Source organism: Carassius carassius, chromosome 41, assembly GCF_963082965.1.
Source record: "Carassius carassius chromosome 41, fCarCar2.1, whole genome shotgun sequence".
Classification (NCBI taxonomy): domain Eukaryota; kingdom Metazoa; phylum Chordata; class Actinopteri; order Cypriniformes; family Cyprinidae; genus Carassius; species Carassius carassius.
The window spans coordinates 4,226,505-4,244,853 of NC_081795.1; the positions used below are offsets into that span (position 1 = coordinate 4,226,505).

General features: G+C 34.5%; 2 protein-coding genes across 5 annotated transcripts in view; one reads left to right on the forward strand and one right to left on the reverse strand.

The window, feature by feature from the left end:
- Positions 1–13,317, reverse strand: part of LOC132123466 (stromal interaction molecule 1-like) — a 39,542-nt gene extending 26,225 nt beyond the window's left edge. Inside the window, exons 1-3 of one of the 4 annotated variants that reach the window (XM_059534090.1) lie at positions 13,019–13,317; positions 11,396–11,526; positions 3,849–3,979 (exon numbers count right to left, since the gene is read on the reverse strand). In XM_059534090.1, the coding sequence (XP_059390073.1) occupies positions 3,849–3,979; positions 11,396–11,516 (252 nt within the window). In that variant the 5' untranslated portion in view covers positions 11,517–11,526; positions 13,019–13,317. The remainder of the gene's footprint in view (positions 1–3,848; positions 3,980–11,395; positions 11,527–13,018) is intronic. The other 3 variants (XM_059534091.1, XM_059534092.1, XM_059534093.1) reach the window with 3 other exon arrangements.
- Positions 13,318–15,155: 1,838 nt separating this feature from the next.
- Positions 15,156–18,038, forward strand: LOC132123163 (rho-related GTP-binding protein RhoG-like). The gene is made up of 2 exons (XM_059533724.1): positions 15,156–15,271; positions 17,408–18,038. The coding sequence occupies exon 2, from the start codon at positions 17,435–17,437 to the stop codon at positions 18,008–18,010; it is 576 nt and encodes a 191-aa protein (XP_059389707.1). The 5' UTR covers positions 15,156–15,271; positions 17,408–17,434; the 3' UTR covers positions 18,011–18,038.
- The last annotated feature ends 311 nt before the right edge of the window (positions 18,039–18,349 follow it).

Consider the following 18,349-nt stretch of genomic DNA (forward strand, 5'->3'; position numbering starts at 1 on the left):
AAGAATGAACAGCCCTAGTTTGGTGGGACTTTCATTGCAGTTTTGAGTGGGCTAATGTTAGCTAGTGGGCTATTTCATATTTGGTAGCAGCTAGGCTAACATCATGTGGGGGAAAGAGAAAAACAGATTGCAGTAAATTGAAACCAAGCAGGTTCACTGAAAAACATTAAAAACTTAAAAGACTAATTCTAATTTAACCTGTATGAAATGGTCTTTTTTTTTTGGAACAAAAAAACAAACAAACCTCAATTTTGTACAGAGCCCAAACTGAGAAAACACATGTAATTTGGTGAAGATGTTATTTATATGACCGAAGATTAAGATTAAATTCTGATGTTTGTAATGTAAATCAATTCGATTTTTAAAACAGTATAGCAGATTATAGGGCTGCACGATAATCAAATTCGATTGTCATGCGTATTTTGTTAGCAAAGCCGGTTCTGTAATCAGAGTAAATAATCATCAACTGCTTTCAGATGGAGCAGCATTTACTACAAAGAGCCGTAGTTCACTGACAAGCAAAAAAAATAAAAAAAACATTATTTTATTGCACGATTATGAAATTGAAGAAATCGTTTTGCGATAATGACAGCCGTTTATGTAGCTTCTCCATGAACTATGGCTTTGTGTAGTAAATGTTGTTCCATCTGAGAGCACATGAATACCACAATTTATAACGTTTTTACTCCAAATTCACTTCATAATGTCAGTCGAGTGTTTAAAATAAATCTTTCTATAAGATGGTGTGACTTACACAAGGCACACAACATATTTCATAGTATTCTAAGTGGTGATAATGGAACTTCATTATAGATATACTTTATTTTAATATAAAAAAATAAGAAGAAGAAGTAACTGTCGTAGTCATGTGTTTATTAGTCACGTTGAATCAATGAAAGCAGTTAAATCATCTGTTTATTCAGCTGCAGCGATAGCATTTCCTGGGTTTCTTCTTTGGGGCATATTTGGATTTCCCTCTGGCCTTCGGGCGGAGATTTACTGCTGATCACAGAACTGTGCTCCTCTGAAAGATACGCATGAAAATCGCAGCTTCTGTCGAATCACAGTTTCATGCAGCCCTAGCAGATTACTTGCATAAAACACATAAATAGCAGTATGTCTTTGTAAGATAACATTTAAATAGTTTTATTATCAAGGCTCTGTAGTTTTTATTGTAGGGGGCAAAACATATTGCAATACGAAAATTATGCTTGAGAGATGAGCAAATAAACATTAATAAAAATCCTTATGTATCATATTTGATATTTAAATTTGAATTATTTTTGACATTTGAGAAAACAAAAACAAAAAAACAAGTAAGCCCAAGCTGCTTCAGTATAAAAATGCATTTCACAAACTAAAAAAAAGTATGAACTATCAATCAGAAGACAAAAGGCATCTGAAGTAGGGCTGGGACAACGCGTCGAGGTCATCGATGACGTCGCCGAAAAAAATACGTAGACGCAAAATATGCGCATCGATTCGTCGACCTGTTTTTATTTCTCTAAAAAAACGTTTGCCTTATGTGCACTGAATATACGCGATGGCCGGATCAACATTCTGTCCAACGTTATATAACCAATCCAGGGGTTTTTCTGCATTGATCTTTTTTTTGGCGGCTGTCAAAGCCTTATTTGATCGTTGAGTGATGTATAATAGAATGTGCTGCGCCTGACAGGGCGCGTACGAGAGAGAGCCCCGGCTGTGCGTGCACACTCACAGTCTTCAAACAACACGAGCGCTTCTTGCTCTCTCTCTCCCTCGTGCATATTAATCAAAATCATTAAACACGATAGAAAAAGGGCGAAACACCCAAGTTTCACGCGCGCTCGCGCACTTAGTCTTCAAACTACACGAGCGCTGTCTTGCTCTCTCGCTCTCTCGCTCTCTCTCTCTCTCTCTCTCCCTCGTGCATATTAACCAAAATCATTAGACACGATAGAAAAAGGGCGGAACGCCAAAGTTTCACGTGGAGCATTCAGAGATTTTTTTTTCTACATGACAGGCTGCTGGCCCCCACTGTTAATTTTTATTTTTTGGAAAAGCACTCTCTGTATTAGCTTAAAGCCCTAAAGTTTACATTGGTTACTGTATTCTTTCAATTGCTCTAAACAAGTATTTTGGGTGAACTTTTTTATTGAATGCTAGACATCAAGTTGTTGTTATTTTCATCTGAAAGAAGAACTTTTTTTCAGTAAGCTAGGCCCTATGTGTTCAGTAAGCTTATTTCAGTAAGCTATGTGTTTTCAAGGCTTCAAGGTTTTATTGAATGCTATCTCTATACAAGTGCAAAGTAATGCATTCTTAGTCAGTCTTTTATTTTGTAATTTTAAGAGCAATAAACATATATTGCAATGTTAAGGAATTCATGTTTTTTTCATTCAGATATGTAAATCAACATGTATAAATTGTTAGTAGTCAATTAATGGGGAGATAATCGAAATCGAATCGGTCTGGAAAAATTCACCGTTAGATTAATCGATGCATCGAAAAAATAATCGCTAGATTAATCGTTTAAAAAATAATCGTTTATCCCAGCCCTAATCTGAAGGATTGTGTACAGCAGTATCAAAAACAACCATGTATCAAATAGTTTTGAGTTAACAAAATGCTAAAGCTGGGAATCTCCAAAACAACATAAGATGCAATGCAACACTTAAAGATGTCCGCTTGAAAGTCCACGGCTGTAACAATGTTACTTGAAAGAAAACAACATAAAACACAAACATGCTGAGAAGGTTATCAATCTTATTTTTCAATGTGAAAACAAGCTATTTTCTGTAAATGTCTAAGACGCCTTGTTCATTGGCCATTCATTGAGATAAACTACTTGAAAGATATCAAATGTAGATAAACAGTAAAATGTGCAATATAAACTAGTGTGATTATGACTTTATTGATTATGAATATGACTATCATGAATTCAAATAAAATGATCAAATACTAATTTGTAAAACCTCAAATAACAGCTGACACTGGAAGCCTTCCACATTCAAGTTAAACATAGCTGCACACATACATTAAAAATAAACAGGATATGCCGCTAAAAACACTTCTTCTACTAAAACTACTTCATTAAAACATCTGGATAAACTAATTGGCAAGCTGATTTTTGGATAATTGGTATCATAACTATCTTGACTTATTCTTACTATGACAAGTAGTGAAACCAATGCCTCTTGTTAGTTTCTGGAGCTCACAGACATCTAAGATATGACTAGTGATAACTGCTCAGAAAACAAGCAGAAATATGTCATTTCTCAAGACTAATCTGCATGCCATAACCTTGAGCGGGAGAATGTTGTTGACAGATGCATTATCTAAAAACCAGTTGGGCAAAAGTCTTTAAGATGAAGGTCGAAAACACATGACAAATTAAATGCACAAGCATAGATTTTGACTAGTAATGCATCAGTCTTTTATTCTTTTGTAATCAGTGGATTAATTGAATGACAGGTCAGGCTGATCCTAGATGAGAACGCTTTCTGCAAGACTTTTATCATTAAAAAATATATATCTGAGCTAGCTGTATTGGTTCATGAATTTCTGCAGAAAAAATCTATTTCTTCCAAATCATGGCAGTCACTGATGTACTCCATAGGGTAAATGAACAGATAGCTTGTAAAATGAATAACAAACCTAATAACACAAGCAGCAACAAGCATCCTATTAGCCTGCTGCGGTTTACTCATTCACCATCATGCTGAGTTGAAAGTTAATGCTATGAGAAAAATAAATCAGTTGCTTAATCACACTGAGAGTGAGGTTAGAAGAGACCAAAGGTCAATCAACTGCCTAAATAACCAAAAGTACTTCTAAAGAAGCAGATTTAGAAGTAATTCACTGACCCCATCAGTTTCCAAAACATCCACATTCCCATTGGCATCGTCGTCCATTTGCTTGTGAATGCTGCGGATGGCCTCAAAACTGAGGATGGCGTTCTCATCCTGGCAGAGCAGCTCGTCAATGCGGCAAAGCTCTGAAGAAAAGACAGACACAGTTAGTGAGATACCAAAACAAACCAAGATGCAAACAATTATTATATATATAATTTATGTTCACATGATATAAAGACAGCAAATAACTTGCACAACAATTGCTGCAATGCACTTTATATTTTAAATATATGGAAAATTTTAAATGTTTTTAAAATTAATCAAATTGCTATATTACTTTTTTAACACTTCTGTTAATATATTAGATAAAAATAAATTGATATGGGATTTTTTTTTATTAAGAATGCTGCTGATAGATGAATGGTAGAATGTTTTTGCATTGAAAAAAATAATAATTCTATACCGTTTCTAAAACGTAGTGGCCAAACAGAAAAACTTGATGCAGATCATAAAAACAGCCAAATATGGGTAATATGTACTAGTCTTGGTGATTTATTAGTAAAACATTATTAACATTATCATTAGGACTAGATCCATCCTTGTATCAAACATCCACTTTTTACAAATCCTGATGGATGAAAATAAAGCTTTCAAATAATTTAAGTAAGTTTCACACAACACTACATCAAATTAATGGAAGTCAAGTTATGGTAGTAGAGATGCAAAAGGCAATTCATGATATTTTAAGTACTCATTTTGCAGATGCTTTTATCACTTACGTTATGTTTCATATCACAAGTCCAAATTGGGATCAAGTGCCTTGCTTAAAAAGATCTTTAACCATTATACCATCCTGACCTACAGTATTGAAGCTTTATTGGTTTGTAATTGAGAACTAGTGCATTCAACAGGACCAAATCAAACAATAAAAGCACCTCTTTGGAAATAAAGGTGAGATAAAAACCCAATATGGCCTGTTGCCTTAGCAATAGTCAACTTAATTGTCAGGGGCCACAAAGCACTCTAACAATGAGAACATTGAGTGCCAATGAAGACCTAAAATGATATAACCGGATCCGATTTCAGAATTCAGAAGTGCTTCTAAAAAGCTTTCTCCAAATCCCACTGTGTCCGTGGAGGTTTCCAGCTCAAACTATGAGGGAGACTAAAAATAGATCCGGCTGTGGTATTAACTAAAACTAGCAAACAACTATTTTTAGGCCCCAAATCTGCACAGCTGTTGTGTTACCACATTCAAGTTTCTGAGGGCCAGGAAAGCTCTGGTTTGTGCCGAGCGAACATGGAGTAGCTTGTTTGAACGTTCACGAGTGGGAACTTTATCAGCTCAGAGCGTGTGGTACAAGAGAGACTGATGTAGGCTGGGATGTATCCGGTCATGTTTGTGTATATCAGAGTGATATAACACAAAGGAACCAGTCCAAGAGGTCCATGAGCTGCAGAAATAAACCTTGGCATCTGTCTTTCCATAACACAAGACATGTAGAAACTTAAGAGGAGACGTCTCAAAGCTCTCCAAAAAAAGAGACAGAAGTCTATCTAAGCCTTTCAAAGTCACCCTGAAGGCATGGTAGATGATTGGGAACCAGGTTGGGGGCTGGTAAATGGACAGGAAGAGAAGAGAAGCATATCTGGTTTCTGAAATGTATCACTTACCAAGTGAAATGAACTACAACCATTATATTAGATCTTTTATTAGTATCTTCTTGAATACTAGGCTGCAAATTGAGCAAACCTGAAGAAATTGAGCAATATCTATTTGTTGCTCAAATACTTGTCTCGGGCGATGTAATCACAAGTGATCAGAAAAGATAGATTGCTGCTTTACACCAGTGAGTAACATACTAGTCTCCTGCCTAGTGACCTTTCCTGTGACATCCTGTGATTGTATTTCAAGAGGAGGGTCTCTTTTGGAACTCTGTTTTGTCACGGTTACTGCATGCTGATATAGCAAATAAGCCCATTAACAAAAAAATAAATAATAATAATAAAAATTGGGTTACATTGTTTTCCCCCAAATATATACTTTTAGAGTCTGCAAAAACTACCATTCAAAAGTTTGTTTTTGAAAGTAGTTGTTCACCAAGGTTTGCTAAAATTTAAAATAACTCTCTCTATTGTAATATATTATAATGTGATCAATTCATGTGATGCAAAGCTGAATTTTCAGCATCATTACTCCAGTCTTCAGGGTCATTTGATCCTTCAGAAATCAATCTGATATACTGATTTGCTGCTCAAGAAGCATTTCAATGTTGTGTGATACTTTTTTCAGTGATTAAAAAGTTTAAAAGAATAGCATTTATTTAAAACTGAAATTATGAGTATTTAATGCATCCTTGCAGAATAAAAAGTGTTAATTTCTTCCAATAAACTTGTGAATAGTAGTGTATATACAAAATATTTAAATAAATATATTCAAAATAATAATAATTCATATTACATTTATATATAATTTTAATCCAAGCATAAATGAAATATTTCAACCAGATTGCATCAAAACAACATATAAAGAAAATTACATGGGCATAATTGTGACTTTTAGGTCCAATACTTACACTATAGTACAGATCTGCAATGCTACAAAAGCTTGATTGCATTTCATTATGATTTATTCAGAAAGACATTCTTTGAACAACACACATTTCGCAAAATTGCCACATTAAGACACGTTGCATAACCCGTCACTTCTCTTTTTCAGGTCGGGTGAGCAACAGTCTGGAGAAAACTCAGCTAGTTAGTTCAACATTTATAGTTAACTACCAAAATAACAGCAAAGAAACTCTATCGACCCCTGAGAATAGTGACAAAAATGATTAAGAATAGGACGGCACACTTGCAACACATATGCATACTTGCAAAGAGTATCTTTTTAGCTTTTGGATACCGGCTGTTGTCCCATATAAAGTGTTTTATATAACCTAAACATGCCTAAGATCATGAGCACTGGTCAAAGCCATGAACACAGCCTTTGTAAGAAACATGATTCTCTGTATCTAATCAGAGTTCAGTGAATACAGTCATGGAACGCAAAAGTCCTCATACAACAATTATAGTAGTCAAGACAAAGTAAATCATCTAATAAACTTGATATAACAGATTTCATCTAAAAAGAAAGAGGACAACAAGCCACTAGTTATTTTCTGTCAATCTGCTGTTAAATAACAGACAGGACTCAGGAGATGAGGGGCCGGCTGCATTTTTGGGGAGGCTGAAAACTAGCTCACCGACTGTGGGACATTGTCTTCTCCAACAGGACTGGAAACAAAAGCAGGCCAGTGGCATGAGTTTTGTACTGTCTGTAGCCTGACCATCAGCCTCAGGAGACTCTGAGCTCCCTTCGGTGCGGTTCTCAGACCTGACACGCACAGCAAGTTCCAAAGATCCTCTCTGCTGAAGCTTGAAAGAGTTTTTGGTCACAGAAAGGCTGATGTGGTCAAGAAATATTTAATAAAATGGGATAAGAGTTGAAATCTTAGGACATACAGTACTGTTCAAAAGTTTGAGGTCTGTAAGACTTTTTGAAAAAAGTCTCTTATGGTCATCAAGACTGCATTTTTTAAATAAAGAATATGGTAATATTCTTTATGATTCTTTATGGAATATGGTCATGAAACATTACTACAATGCAAAATTGAGAAACTGTTTTTTATTTGAATTTATTTTAAAATAGAATTTATTCCTGTGAAGGCAGCCATTACTCTAGTCTTCATCCTTCAGGAATCATTCAAATATACTGATTTGGTATTTGCTTTTATTTTAGTATCATAGAGTTACAATTCTAGTTTTTTAACGTTTGAATAATTTTGATGTGTTTGTCTTTTTTTATGGTTTTTATTCATTTTTATTTTTATTTCTAGTTATTTTTTACATCACCATAAACTAAATGAAAATGATAAATATTGTAAAGTTTATTTTATATCAAGTAACCAATATTGTTTTATGGTTTTAGTAAACTATAAGAACCCTGGTGCTCAAGAAATATTCTTACTATTATCAACATTGAAAGAAGTTGTGCTCCTTTTTTGGAAACCGTGATACATTTTCTCAGGATTTAGTTTTTCAGGATTTTAAAGACTTGCAATAATTTTAAAATTTAAATTGATTTTAACATTATAAAAAGTCTTTACTTTCACTTTTGATCAATTTAATGTGTTCTTACTAAATAAAGGGACACTATCATAGAGGTGTTGGAAGATTAACATTAATTCATTAACCGTTTTCTTGTCATTTTGTAATGAGTTTGTAACAACATCATTTAGAACGGGAAAGAAAAAAAACGGAAACCCCAAACTTCCTTGAACGCTTGTGACTGAATTCGATAAAGGCCAAAGTTGCCACATTTCCCATGTGCCTGCTAATCTAAGTGCTGGGAAAGCCAGGAAGACTCCATTATCTAAGACTAATTTATGTGTCTTAATACTCATCTCTTTATGCTGTCTTTATAAGTGACTTGGCATGTTATTTTTTTTTTTTAAGTGAAGTGAAATGTGGCCACGTTTGGTGACCCATACTCAGAATTTGTGCTCTGTATTTAACCCATCCAAGAGCACACATGCACACCATGAACACACACATTGTGCCTAATGCAAAGAATAAAATATCTTAAATACAGAAATATAAGCATTGTAATATACCCATAATATGAATCTAAACTCACAGCTACTGAAATTGAAAGCAACAAGCTCAAGCTGCTCAGAAAAGATATAACATACTAGTAGCATAATGTGTACAGCATGATAATTTGCTTGGCAAACTTCTTACTCTTATAAAATATTTACATGAACCAGGTTCAGATGCAAAATAAACTATGGTATGTTACTTCCACAGTCAGAGAGAAAACAATGTAATTTTTAGATTCAGAATAGCATGTTAACATGATACTTTATCTTTGCAGTATATGTGTGTGTGTGTGTGTGTGTGTGTGTGTATAAAGTATGCAAATTCTCCACATGCACAAGATACCCAGTTTATCTGCTACATTTACTAAAACGTAGTATAAACTTCATTTCCAGTGTTATGAATGTGGTGGAAGTAATACCAGCTGCAATTGTCAATGTTTTTATCACTATAGTATGCTTAACATACACTACTTGTCTCGTACACAAATATGCATTAAAGATGCAAAATAACCATGCGTTACTACTACAAATACCAAGCATAACATACTATTGTTGGAATAGGAGACCTGGATCGATATGTAAAGTTACAGGTGACACTCTACAGGTCAGTTCAGTGCAAAAGTTAGTGTGAAATATGGTGGACACATACAGTAAAGCTCATTCAACCAGTAGCCGGATGGTGTTTTATCACTTAATGACTGGGCTCTATTCCAGTTTGACAAAAGCTCTAAAATACAGTCTGGACTTTAGGCAGTTTTCCCAAAGGGCTCTTAAGTCATTACACTGCAATCAAGATCAGACGGTTTGATTCACTAACATAACACAGAAAAGCAAGACCACCAGAAGGCCATAGCTATTCATTGTAAAAGACAACTTTTTTTTTTTTACATCTTTAAGTTGAACTGCACAATAGCCATTGAGGCAGGACGTGATTGATGACAGACAAATATAATTTAAACATCACCCAGGTTCACATGTAATAGTACTATGTAAAAAGCAAATGCATTAAGAAAATTGTTCACTCAACATTTGCGTTGTGCTCCATAAATAAGTTATGGAAGGAAGCAAATAAGATTAAAAGTAAAACACAAAATTCATCATACTGGTTACAAACCAATAATGCACTTCCAGGGTTCCCACATTATCTGAACAATGACATGGAAAAACAAAGTGAAAGTGACGTGTAGCCAAGTATGGTGTCCCATACTTGGAATCTGTGCTCTTTATTTAACCCATCCAAGTGCACACACACAGCAGTGAGTGGTGAACAAACACACACCGTGAACACACCCCCAGAGCAGAGGGCAACCATTGTTGCCACAGTGTTATTTATAATAATACATTTATATATTACATTATACTATATGTACTTTTTCAATTTGTGTGTATATGTATGTATATTAGGGGTTGCACAGACTAATCGACTTCAATGCTCTGCCATGACATTTTAAGCTTGGCGTCGACTAATCGCTGGTCCTATAGTTGGCGCAACAGGATAAACAATATTTGAAGAACTTCCACATTTACGCTCCGTTTCGTAACAGTTAAAAGGACAAATAAATGTATATTCAGAAAGCTCCACAAGTCATGTGTGATTATACTACTGGATGCTCGAAATTTAACGGGAGAATGCACATTCTAAACAGCTTATTGTACAGGTAAGTTAATCGTCATTTTCATCTAATGCGCTGCTGCACTGTTTTAGACAGACAGACTACAGACAGTAGCTCGTAGATCATGCACAGATCGCGCGCGCACAGAATCATTCAGCGCGGAAATGTACTGTCAACACTGTTCAGTGATTTCACAATAAAATAGCTTAGAAACTGAAAAGTCCAAGCATATATTTTTTAACTAAATCCCACAGTGTCACTACTACTAGAGAGATGCCGGCATGTAGAAATAATTCACACACACAATCGCTCTCATTAATGCATTCATATAAATGTAACCTTTACTCTGCTACTTTATCTGTATCTGATTTAGAACGAGCAAAAATCTGTGAGAAATAAAACAACTCAGAGGCATAAGAACTGATAAAAATGAGCCGTTATAGGAGCAATAGCCATGTGGGCAGCACTGTTTCATATGTCATAGCTGTGCACAAGGTGTCTATCACAGCTCCAGACGTATTTGTTGTTTAATGACGTCATCAGAGACTAGTCGACTTCGACTCGACTTTCATCACATAAAAGTCGACTAAAAAAAAAAATCAGAAGTCGTTCAACCCCTAATGGGTGTGTGTGTATATATTCTTTTGGTTTAGAATACTATTTATACATGTTTTGTTCTCTATAATTATTTTTTGTTGTTCTTTGAGTAACTTTAAACAAAAATTTCACATTATAGCATAATTTTCTAAGACTGGAAATCACTTTTTTTTTTTTTTTTGCCTCCATGACTTTTAAAATAAACTTCTTTCCAAAATCTGAACTGATTCAAATTACAACAGAAAATCTGAATTAAAGCAGAGAAAGTTTCCCTCCCACCCCCACTTTTGACTGGAACTGGTTTGTTTCGTAGAGCAAGCATCCGGGCAAGAAGCAACAGATCCCAATCATCACTTATAAGTAAACTTGTATGAACCCTAAGGACAAGCCACCCTTTATATGGGCCTAAGACATATTTCAGAAGCAATTGTACGCGCTATGATGCTCTATAGGCACCTTTATTTGACATGCTGCCACAAGTAAGGACAGCACTTAACAGAGATTGCATTCCCTTACTATTCTCAGCCGGGCCACATTTAGACCGCCATACAATTTCTAAATAAGACTACAGCATTGGAACAGAGGGCTGCAAAGAACAGAGCACTCTAAAGTACATTCTGTTTGTTGTTAAGGCCGTAAGCTCTCATCTATGATGACACAGCTACTATATATCCAATGGAAAATAATAATTCAGACAGTTCAAACTCACCTGAGACACCGTTGTCCGATGGTAAGGGGTCTGGGCTTACAAGATTGGATTTGACAGAACGACATTCCAATAAGAAGCATACACATACAATCCAGAAAGGCACCAATCTACTGAGCTCCATAGTGGGAAAGCTGGTTTGGGATACGAGAGAGAAAGATCATGTGAGCAAACCAACAATCCAACCATGCATGTCAAGTCATTTATTAAAAGTAATACTGAGATGATATAGGGAACAACACAGACAACTGAAACACAATCTGAATAAGCCTATACTTCCTCACTATATAGTAGCTGAAAAATAGCATGTAAAAAGAGCAGCATGTCCAAATTTCATTCATACCAACCATATTCATTAATTCTATACAGAACATACTTCTTTAACAATCGCAAAGTAAGTTTCATTCAAACCCATTAGTACCTACTTTTGCATGCAGCTTTAATGTAATTAATTATGACACTTATTCTGCACATGCTCAGTAGAGTTTTATTTTTGCCTAAATGTAAAGGTAATAGATAAAAGTCCCTATTTTGAAGTATTTATGTTCTTTGATGCTCTATATTTTCCTTCTTCTGTATAAAGTTATGGTGCCTCTGGACTTAAAGTTTTCTATTTTAACTCTATAATACATATTGAAAGTATTTAAAAGTACTATTATATTTTAAAATATGTATAATGTAGGCACCAATTACACTTTTGCAATAAATGCATCATTTCTAACAGGTAAAAATAAAAGAATTAGAACAATATAAAAGGTAAAACCCATTCAGTAAGCAGAGTGTAAAAAGTGTTAAATAAATGTTAAAGTAATTAAGATACCTGAAATTCACTTCCTGTAATTGACCTGAAAAGTATTACCATTACTTTTTTCTTTTTTATTAATGTATTAATACAATTTTTTGTTTATGCATTAAAATTATATTTAAAAAATTACCCTTCTGTAAATTTTAATTTCACAAAGATTACTTTTATCAAAAGTAGCACAAATGTTTTTATTTGACGTCAATTTGACCCCCAGTAAAACATTGCTGAAAAACACAAACAGATGAATAAATAAATGTGTAAAAAGACCAAACAAGAAATGTTACACAAATGTTATTTCCACAACAAAACGAATGCAACTTTTATTTTTCATGGATGACCTGTGAAGAATGTTATCAAGTTACTCCCCTACTCACCTGACAACTAGTTAACATTTTTAAATGGAAACTGTGTAACGTTATTATAACTATACTTACCATCTGAAAGGTTTACAGTCTTAAAGGTTTAGCTGTACCATATGAAGGGCACAGACTTTGCACAATAATAATCTTAATAATTAACACATTAATCTACGTAGCATATCTCCAGATATGGCTAAGGAGCAGATCATAACTAGTAAGAGTTCCTTCACTCACATTTGCTTAACAAAATCTGTCATAAAGAGCTGATTCATAATCAACAACACTGTAACGTTATTATATTTGTATTAATGCGGTTGAATGCGCAGCTGGCTTTGTAGCGACAGAAAGGCCAATGGTTCCCACCTTTCCCACTTTCTAAACACCCAATCCATCTCTAAACAGATGTGTTATGTAAAACACAGCGAAACTAATTGTTAAACGGTTTCAAATGAGCTGCGTTACCTCGAGTCCTCGCGCAGACCGTCTCAGTGTTCGAGGTTCGTCTTCAGCTGCTCTCTCCTTCCATCAGACTCCACGGAGGCATTGTACTGAAACACTCCACTGAAACACACGAGCACGCAGTTCTGTGCGGTTTCCCGTACCGCTGATGAGAGAATACGGCAGGTGGACGTTAGTTCTCGGTCAGGGACGGAAGCAAAGGAGGCCGAACAAGCTGCGCTTCCTCCTCGACTCACGCCGGGCTGGCAGTCTGCGGCGCGACGCATGCGCAGTCACGCACTCCTTGCTATCTACACCATGCCGAAGCATATCAAACGGTCTCCGTTACAACAAACACACACGCTGCTTGTTATTTAATTGTGTCGACTTTCAATAGACTGACTTAGTTATAAGTAATGATGTTTTCTAGTATGTTTATGAGTGATTATTTATTTAGTGTGTGTATTATGTTTACCACAATTAAAGTTGTTTGAAATTATTTAATTTGGCATCACTGTTTATAATACATAATATAACATTTAATGTTAGGCAACTGTTATTTTTATTTATTAATTTATTTGCCTGTACTTTATATTCCCTTATAGTATTATACTTTTTTATTAATATAATTAAAAAAATGCATATATGCTACAATATATTTTTTTTATTTAATAAATGATCTCCTGACCCAACTGTGAACTTCACGAAAACCTTTTTTTTTTTGCAATTTTTGTTTTTCATTAAGTCGGTATTTAGTTTGTTTATTATTTACCACACTGAAGGGTGTTTTATGACAATACTATTCATAATATAATTATATAATATTAAATTTATTTTAATAATTATAAGACTATTTTCTATTTATTTTTATCAAATATTTGCACGTCGTACTTTATATCCCCTTATATTATTATACTTTTTATTCATATAAATTATTTTTCTTCATTTATGCACTTTTATCCAAAGCGACTTAAATTACATTCAAAGTATACATTTTATCAGTTCATGTATTCCTTAGGAATTCCTTAGGAAGTGGCCCTTTGACTGGTGCCAAAAAAAAATAAAAAAATGCATTCACTGTTTTGTTGGACACTCACATCTGTTGTGATGCTATTTTCCTAATACTTTTTTTTCCTACTCAACCCTTCATGTGAAGGGATTGCAGAGTGTGTTTGTGTCTGTGAAAAGATTACAGTGCCTCCGTGTGGCTTCGTGATGACACTGAAAATGTCACTAACTGATGTTGACATTTACAGTTTCAGTTTGACGCATCCACACAAACAGCTTTCTTCTTTATGAGATGTTGATGGACAGGAGTTGTGTGAATTATTGTGGATTATTGTGATGTTTTTATCAACAGTTTGGACTAATAGGTGTGCACCTGCCTAACCTTCAGGACTTAAACTTATAACGTCAGAGTGAAGAAACGGGCAGACACAATCATCACAGACCCCTCTCACCCCGGCCACAACCTGTTTGCACTTCTGCCCTATGGCAGATGCTACAGACCTCTGTGCACGAGAACATCCAGGCATAAAAACAGACCCCCTCCCCATGCCATCTCCATCTTTAACAGCAAAATAGAAATGATTACCTGTAATAAATTTTCTTTTAAGTATTATGTAAATACAAATGCATATTTTATTTAACTGTACAGTAAAAAATGCACAAACCTGTACCAGATACCCACTGCTCTGGGTGTGTTAATGGTGTGTTCACTTCTCACTGCTGTGTGTGTGCACTTGGATGGGTTAAATGCAGAGCACCAATTCCAAGTATGGATTACTATACTTGGCAAATGTCATGACTTTCACTTTCACTTCAGATGTTTACCACATTAATATTATTATTATTATTATAAGTCTTGCTTATTATTCTTTCTTCTCTCATGTCATATGTATGTACCAAGAGCTAAAGAAACACAACAAATTCCTTGTATGTTTGCACACACTTGGCGAATAGAGCTAATTCTGATTCTTATTCATTCTGACGGCACCCATTCACTGCAGATGATCCACTGGTGAGCATGTGAATGATTGGATGGCCTGAGAGTGAGTACATTTTCAGAAAAAGTATATACATTTTAGGCTGTTAACTTATGGCTTATATCATCTATGAACATCTCCACCAGCTTTTTGCCTTTTTGTGTCACTGACTTCCTCTCAGCGCACTAGGCTGTGCTCACTTCCTCCCTCAGTCTTCTGTGTTACTGTATTTAGGGAGTTTTATTCATACCACTATTGACAATTTCCTGGACGCTCTTTTGTATCATGCACGGTGAGTTTATCTCTTATTTGCATTAGATTCTTTGTCCCAAACTCTCTATCCTATTAGTTTTTATTCTAGGCCAGATTTCATTCGCATCTCTGGTTTGATAATTTGTACTGATAAGAATGCATTGGTGTCAATAGAGCAGTTACATCCTTTTTTTTAAATTATTTTTCTGCTATATTCGAATGAAGCTCTGTTGTGGTTTATATATCTGACCAAATAATAATATTAAGTTACTATGTAATGGTATTTTATATATTTTAAATATAATAAAGAAAGAAAACCTTAACATTTCTACTAAAACATATAATTTGAGTTACAGTTTGTGAAGCCTACATAGTGTTGGTAGAATTTGGATATACAAGAACTAAGACAATTTTGTATTTTTTAGATAATAAATGGAAAAATATTCAAGATCAGAGGGTTTGATGGAGAATAGCATCATCTGAAATATGTGAGAGGCACATACATTGATTTAATGACTCTTGTAGAGTCTGATTCACATTGTACTTGGACAGCCCAGAGACAGAAAGATACTGTTTGTAAAATAACTAACCAATGTGTCATTCAGCAAAAAACCTTTTGAATATCTAGTGTGCTATAAAAAAATATAACACACAAAAAATATATATATACATATAATTGTTTTTTTTTTTGTTTCTTTTTTTTACATTTACAGTAATTATAAAACATGCATTCGTAATACTGGAATGCATTGTACTCCTTTTGACTGGAGCTTAAGATTTTTTATGCAATCATACAATAAGTGAATGGACTGTTTGTGGTTCTTGCCCTCTAAAAGAATAAGCTGTACAGCTCCAAGTTCTAGTTTCTTTGAAAAAAAAGGAACTGTCTTTTTGTCAGCAGAGTCATGTCAGACTCCTAAAGCTATAAATACTTTACTGATTTCACATTTCAAGCTCAGATCTGCATAAATAGAGTACATGTACGTACTTTATCTTACATATTAGGCCTTCAACAGATTAATCAACATGTAAAACGAGTCGACAGCCTCTTCAATTGAGTTTTCTAAGATGATGAGAATGGACATCATATGTTATAATAAATATTGCAAGATTATTACATTATTGCATTGTTTCAGAAGATGTTAACAGTCACCCAAGTGAGATGAATTACTTCCCTACCAGCTCTATGCAACTGTTCTTCTCAGAAAGATATAAATAAAGGTCACTGACAACACTCATGTTTTGTGGTCATTAAGGGTGGTCATATTTATCTTAAATGCACATGATAATCTGGAGTGGAGTGGAGATGGAGTTCTACCATGAATATGTTAATTTATTTTAATCAGTATTGGAATGACTGTTTTTGACAAATATTAATGTGCAGTATTTTGCACGTTGTTTCAAAAAGATAACTGTTTAAAATAACTGTTTTCTATTTTAATAAATTTTGAAATGTAATTCAAAGCTGAATTTTCAGCACCAGTCTTCAATACCACATCATCCTTCAGAAATCATTCTAGTATGCTAATTTGCTGCTTAAGAAACATTACTTATTATTAGCGATGTTGAAAAAAAGTTGTCCTGCTTCATATTTTTGTAGAAACTGTGATACACTACCATTCAAAATATATTAAAAAGATTAGAAATGTTTATTGAGCAACAACACATTCAATTGATCAAGTGACAAAAGACTTTATAATATATATATATATATATATATATATATATATATATAAAATTCTATTTGAAGTAACTATTTATATTCATCAAAGAATCCAGGAATCCAGTTTCCCCCCAAAATAAAATAAAAATAAATAACAAATATTAAGCAGCAAAAGCTGTTTTCAATACTGATAAAGATAAGACCAATTATTAATAATTGAACACCAATAAAAACTTATAATATTTGAGTAGCAAATCAGCATATTACAATGATCTGATGGATCATGTGACACTAAAGACTGGGGTAATGATGCTGAAAATTAAGCTTTGCATCACAGGAATTACATTTCAAAATATATTAAAATAAAAAGTCTTTTAAATTTTAATATTTTGCAGTATTACTGTTTTACTGTATTTTTGATCAAAGAAATATAGCCTTGGTGAACAAAAACCGAATTATTCAAAACTTTTAAAGTGTATCATAGTCTACATTTGGTCCTTGTGTATCTTTCAGTTATTGAAAGTTGAAGGGAGAACAGAAATGCAGAACATCAAGTGTGTTGTAGTTGGAGATGGTGCCGTTGGGAAGACCTGCCTCCTGATTTCCTTCACCACCAATGCCTTTCCTAAAGAATACATCCCCACTGTTTTTGACAACTACAGCTCACAGCTCACTGTAGACTCTAAAGTAGTCAGTCTGAACCTGTGGGACACCGCGGGACAGGAGGAGTACGACCGTCTACGAACTCTCTCCTACCCACAGACCAATGTTTTTATCATCTGCTTCTGCATCGTCAACCCCTCGTCCTATGAAAATGTCAAGCTAAAGTGGTACCCCGAGGTGTCAGAACACTGTCCTAATGTGCCCATCCTGCTGGTGGGGACTAAAAAGGATCTGCGAGATGATCCAGAGGTGCTGAAGAAGCTCAAAGAGAAGAACCTGTCTGTGGTGTCCCAGCAGCAGGGGGTGGCGCTGGCCCGACAAATCCAGGCCAGCAAGTACATGGAGTGTTCAGCGCTCAACCAGGACGGGGTGAAGGAAGTGTTTACAGAAGCTGTTCACGTTTTCCTCAACCCCAAATCCCGAGCCCCCAAGAAATCATGCGTGCTACTATAAATGGGACAGGATCTGAACATATGTATTGTTTTATCACATGTACAAATAAATGAAAATCTTTGAAATAAAATCTTAAAAGTTACAAATGTTTTTAAATTATATAACAAAATATCATACCAAGTGGTTTTTATTTTAAAGAGAAATTAAATATATTAAATATTTTTAAGAATATTAATACAAATAATGCTAGGTTTCAAATAATAAAAAAATATAATATACTGTAATTATTCCATATAATTATTAATTGGTTTGAGTAGGCCAAACCTAAAGGGGAGCTATTATGCTATTTTAACTTTTCAAATTTAGTTAGTCTGTAATGTTGCTGTTTGAGCATAAAAA

What these genes read in the sequence shown, in the direction of transcription:
- LOC132123163 (XM_059533724.1), top strand. Translation starts at nt 17,435, where the DNA reads ATGCAGAACATCAAGTGTGTTGTAGTTGGAGATGGTGCCGTTGGGAAG.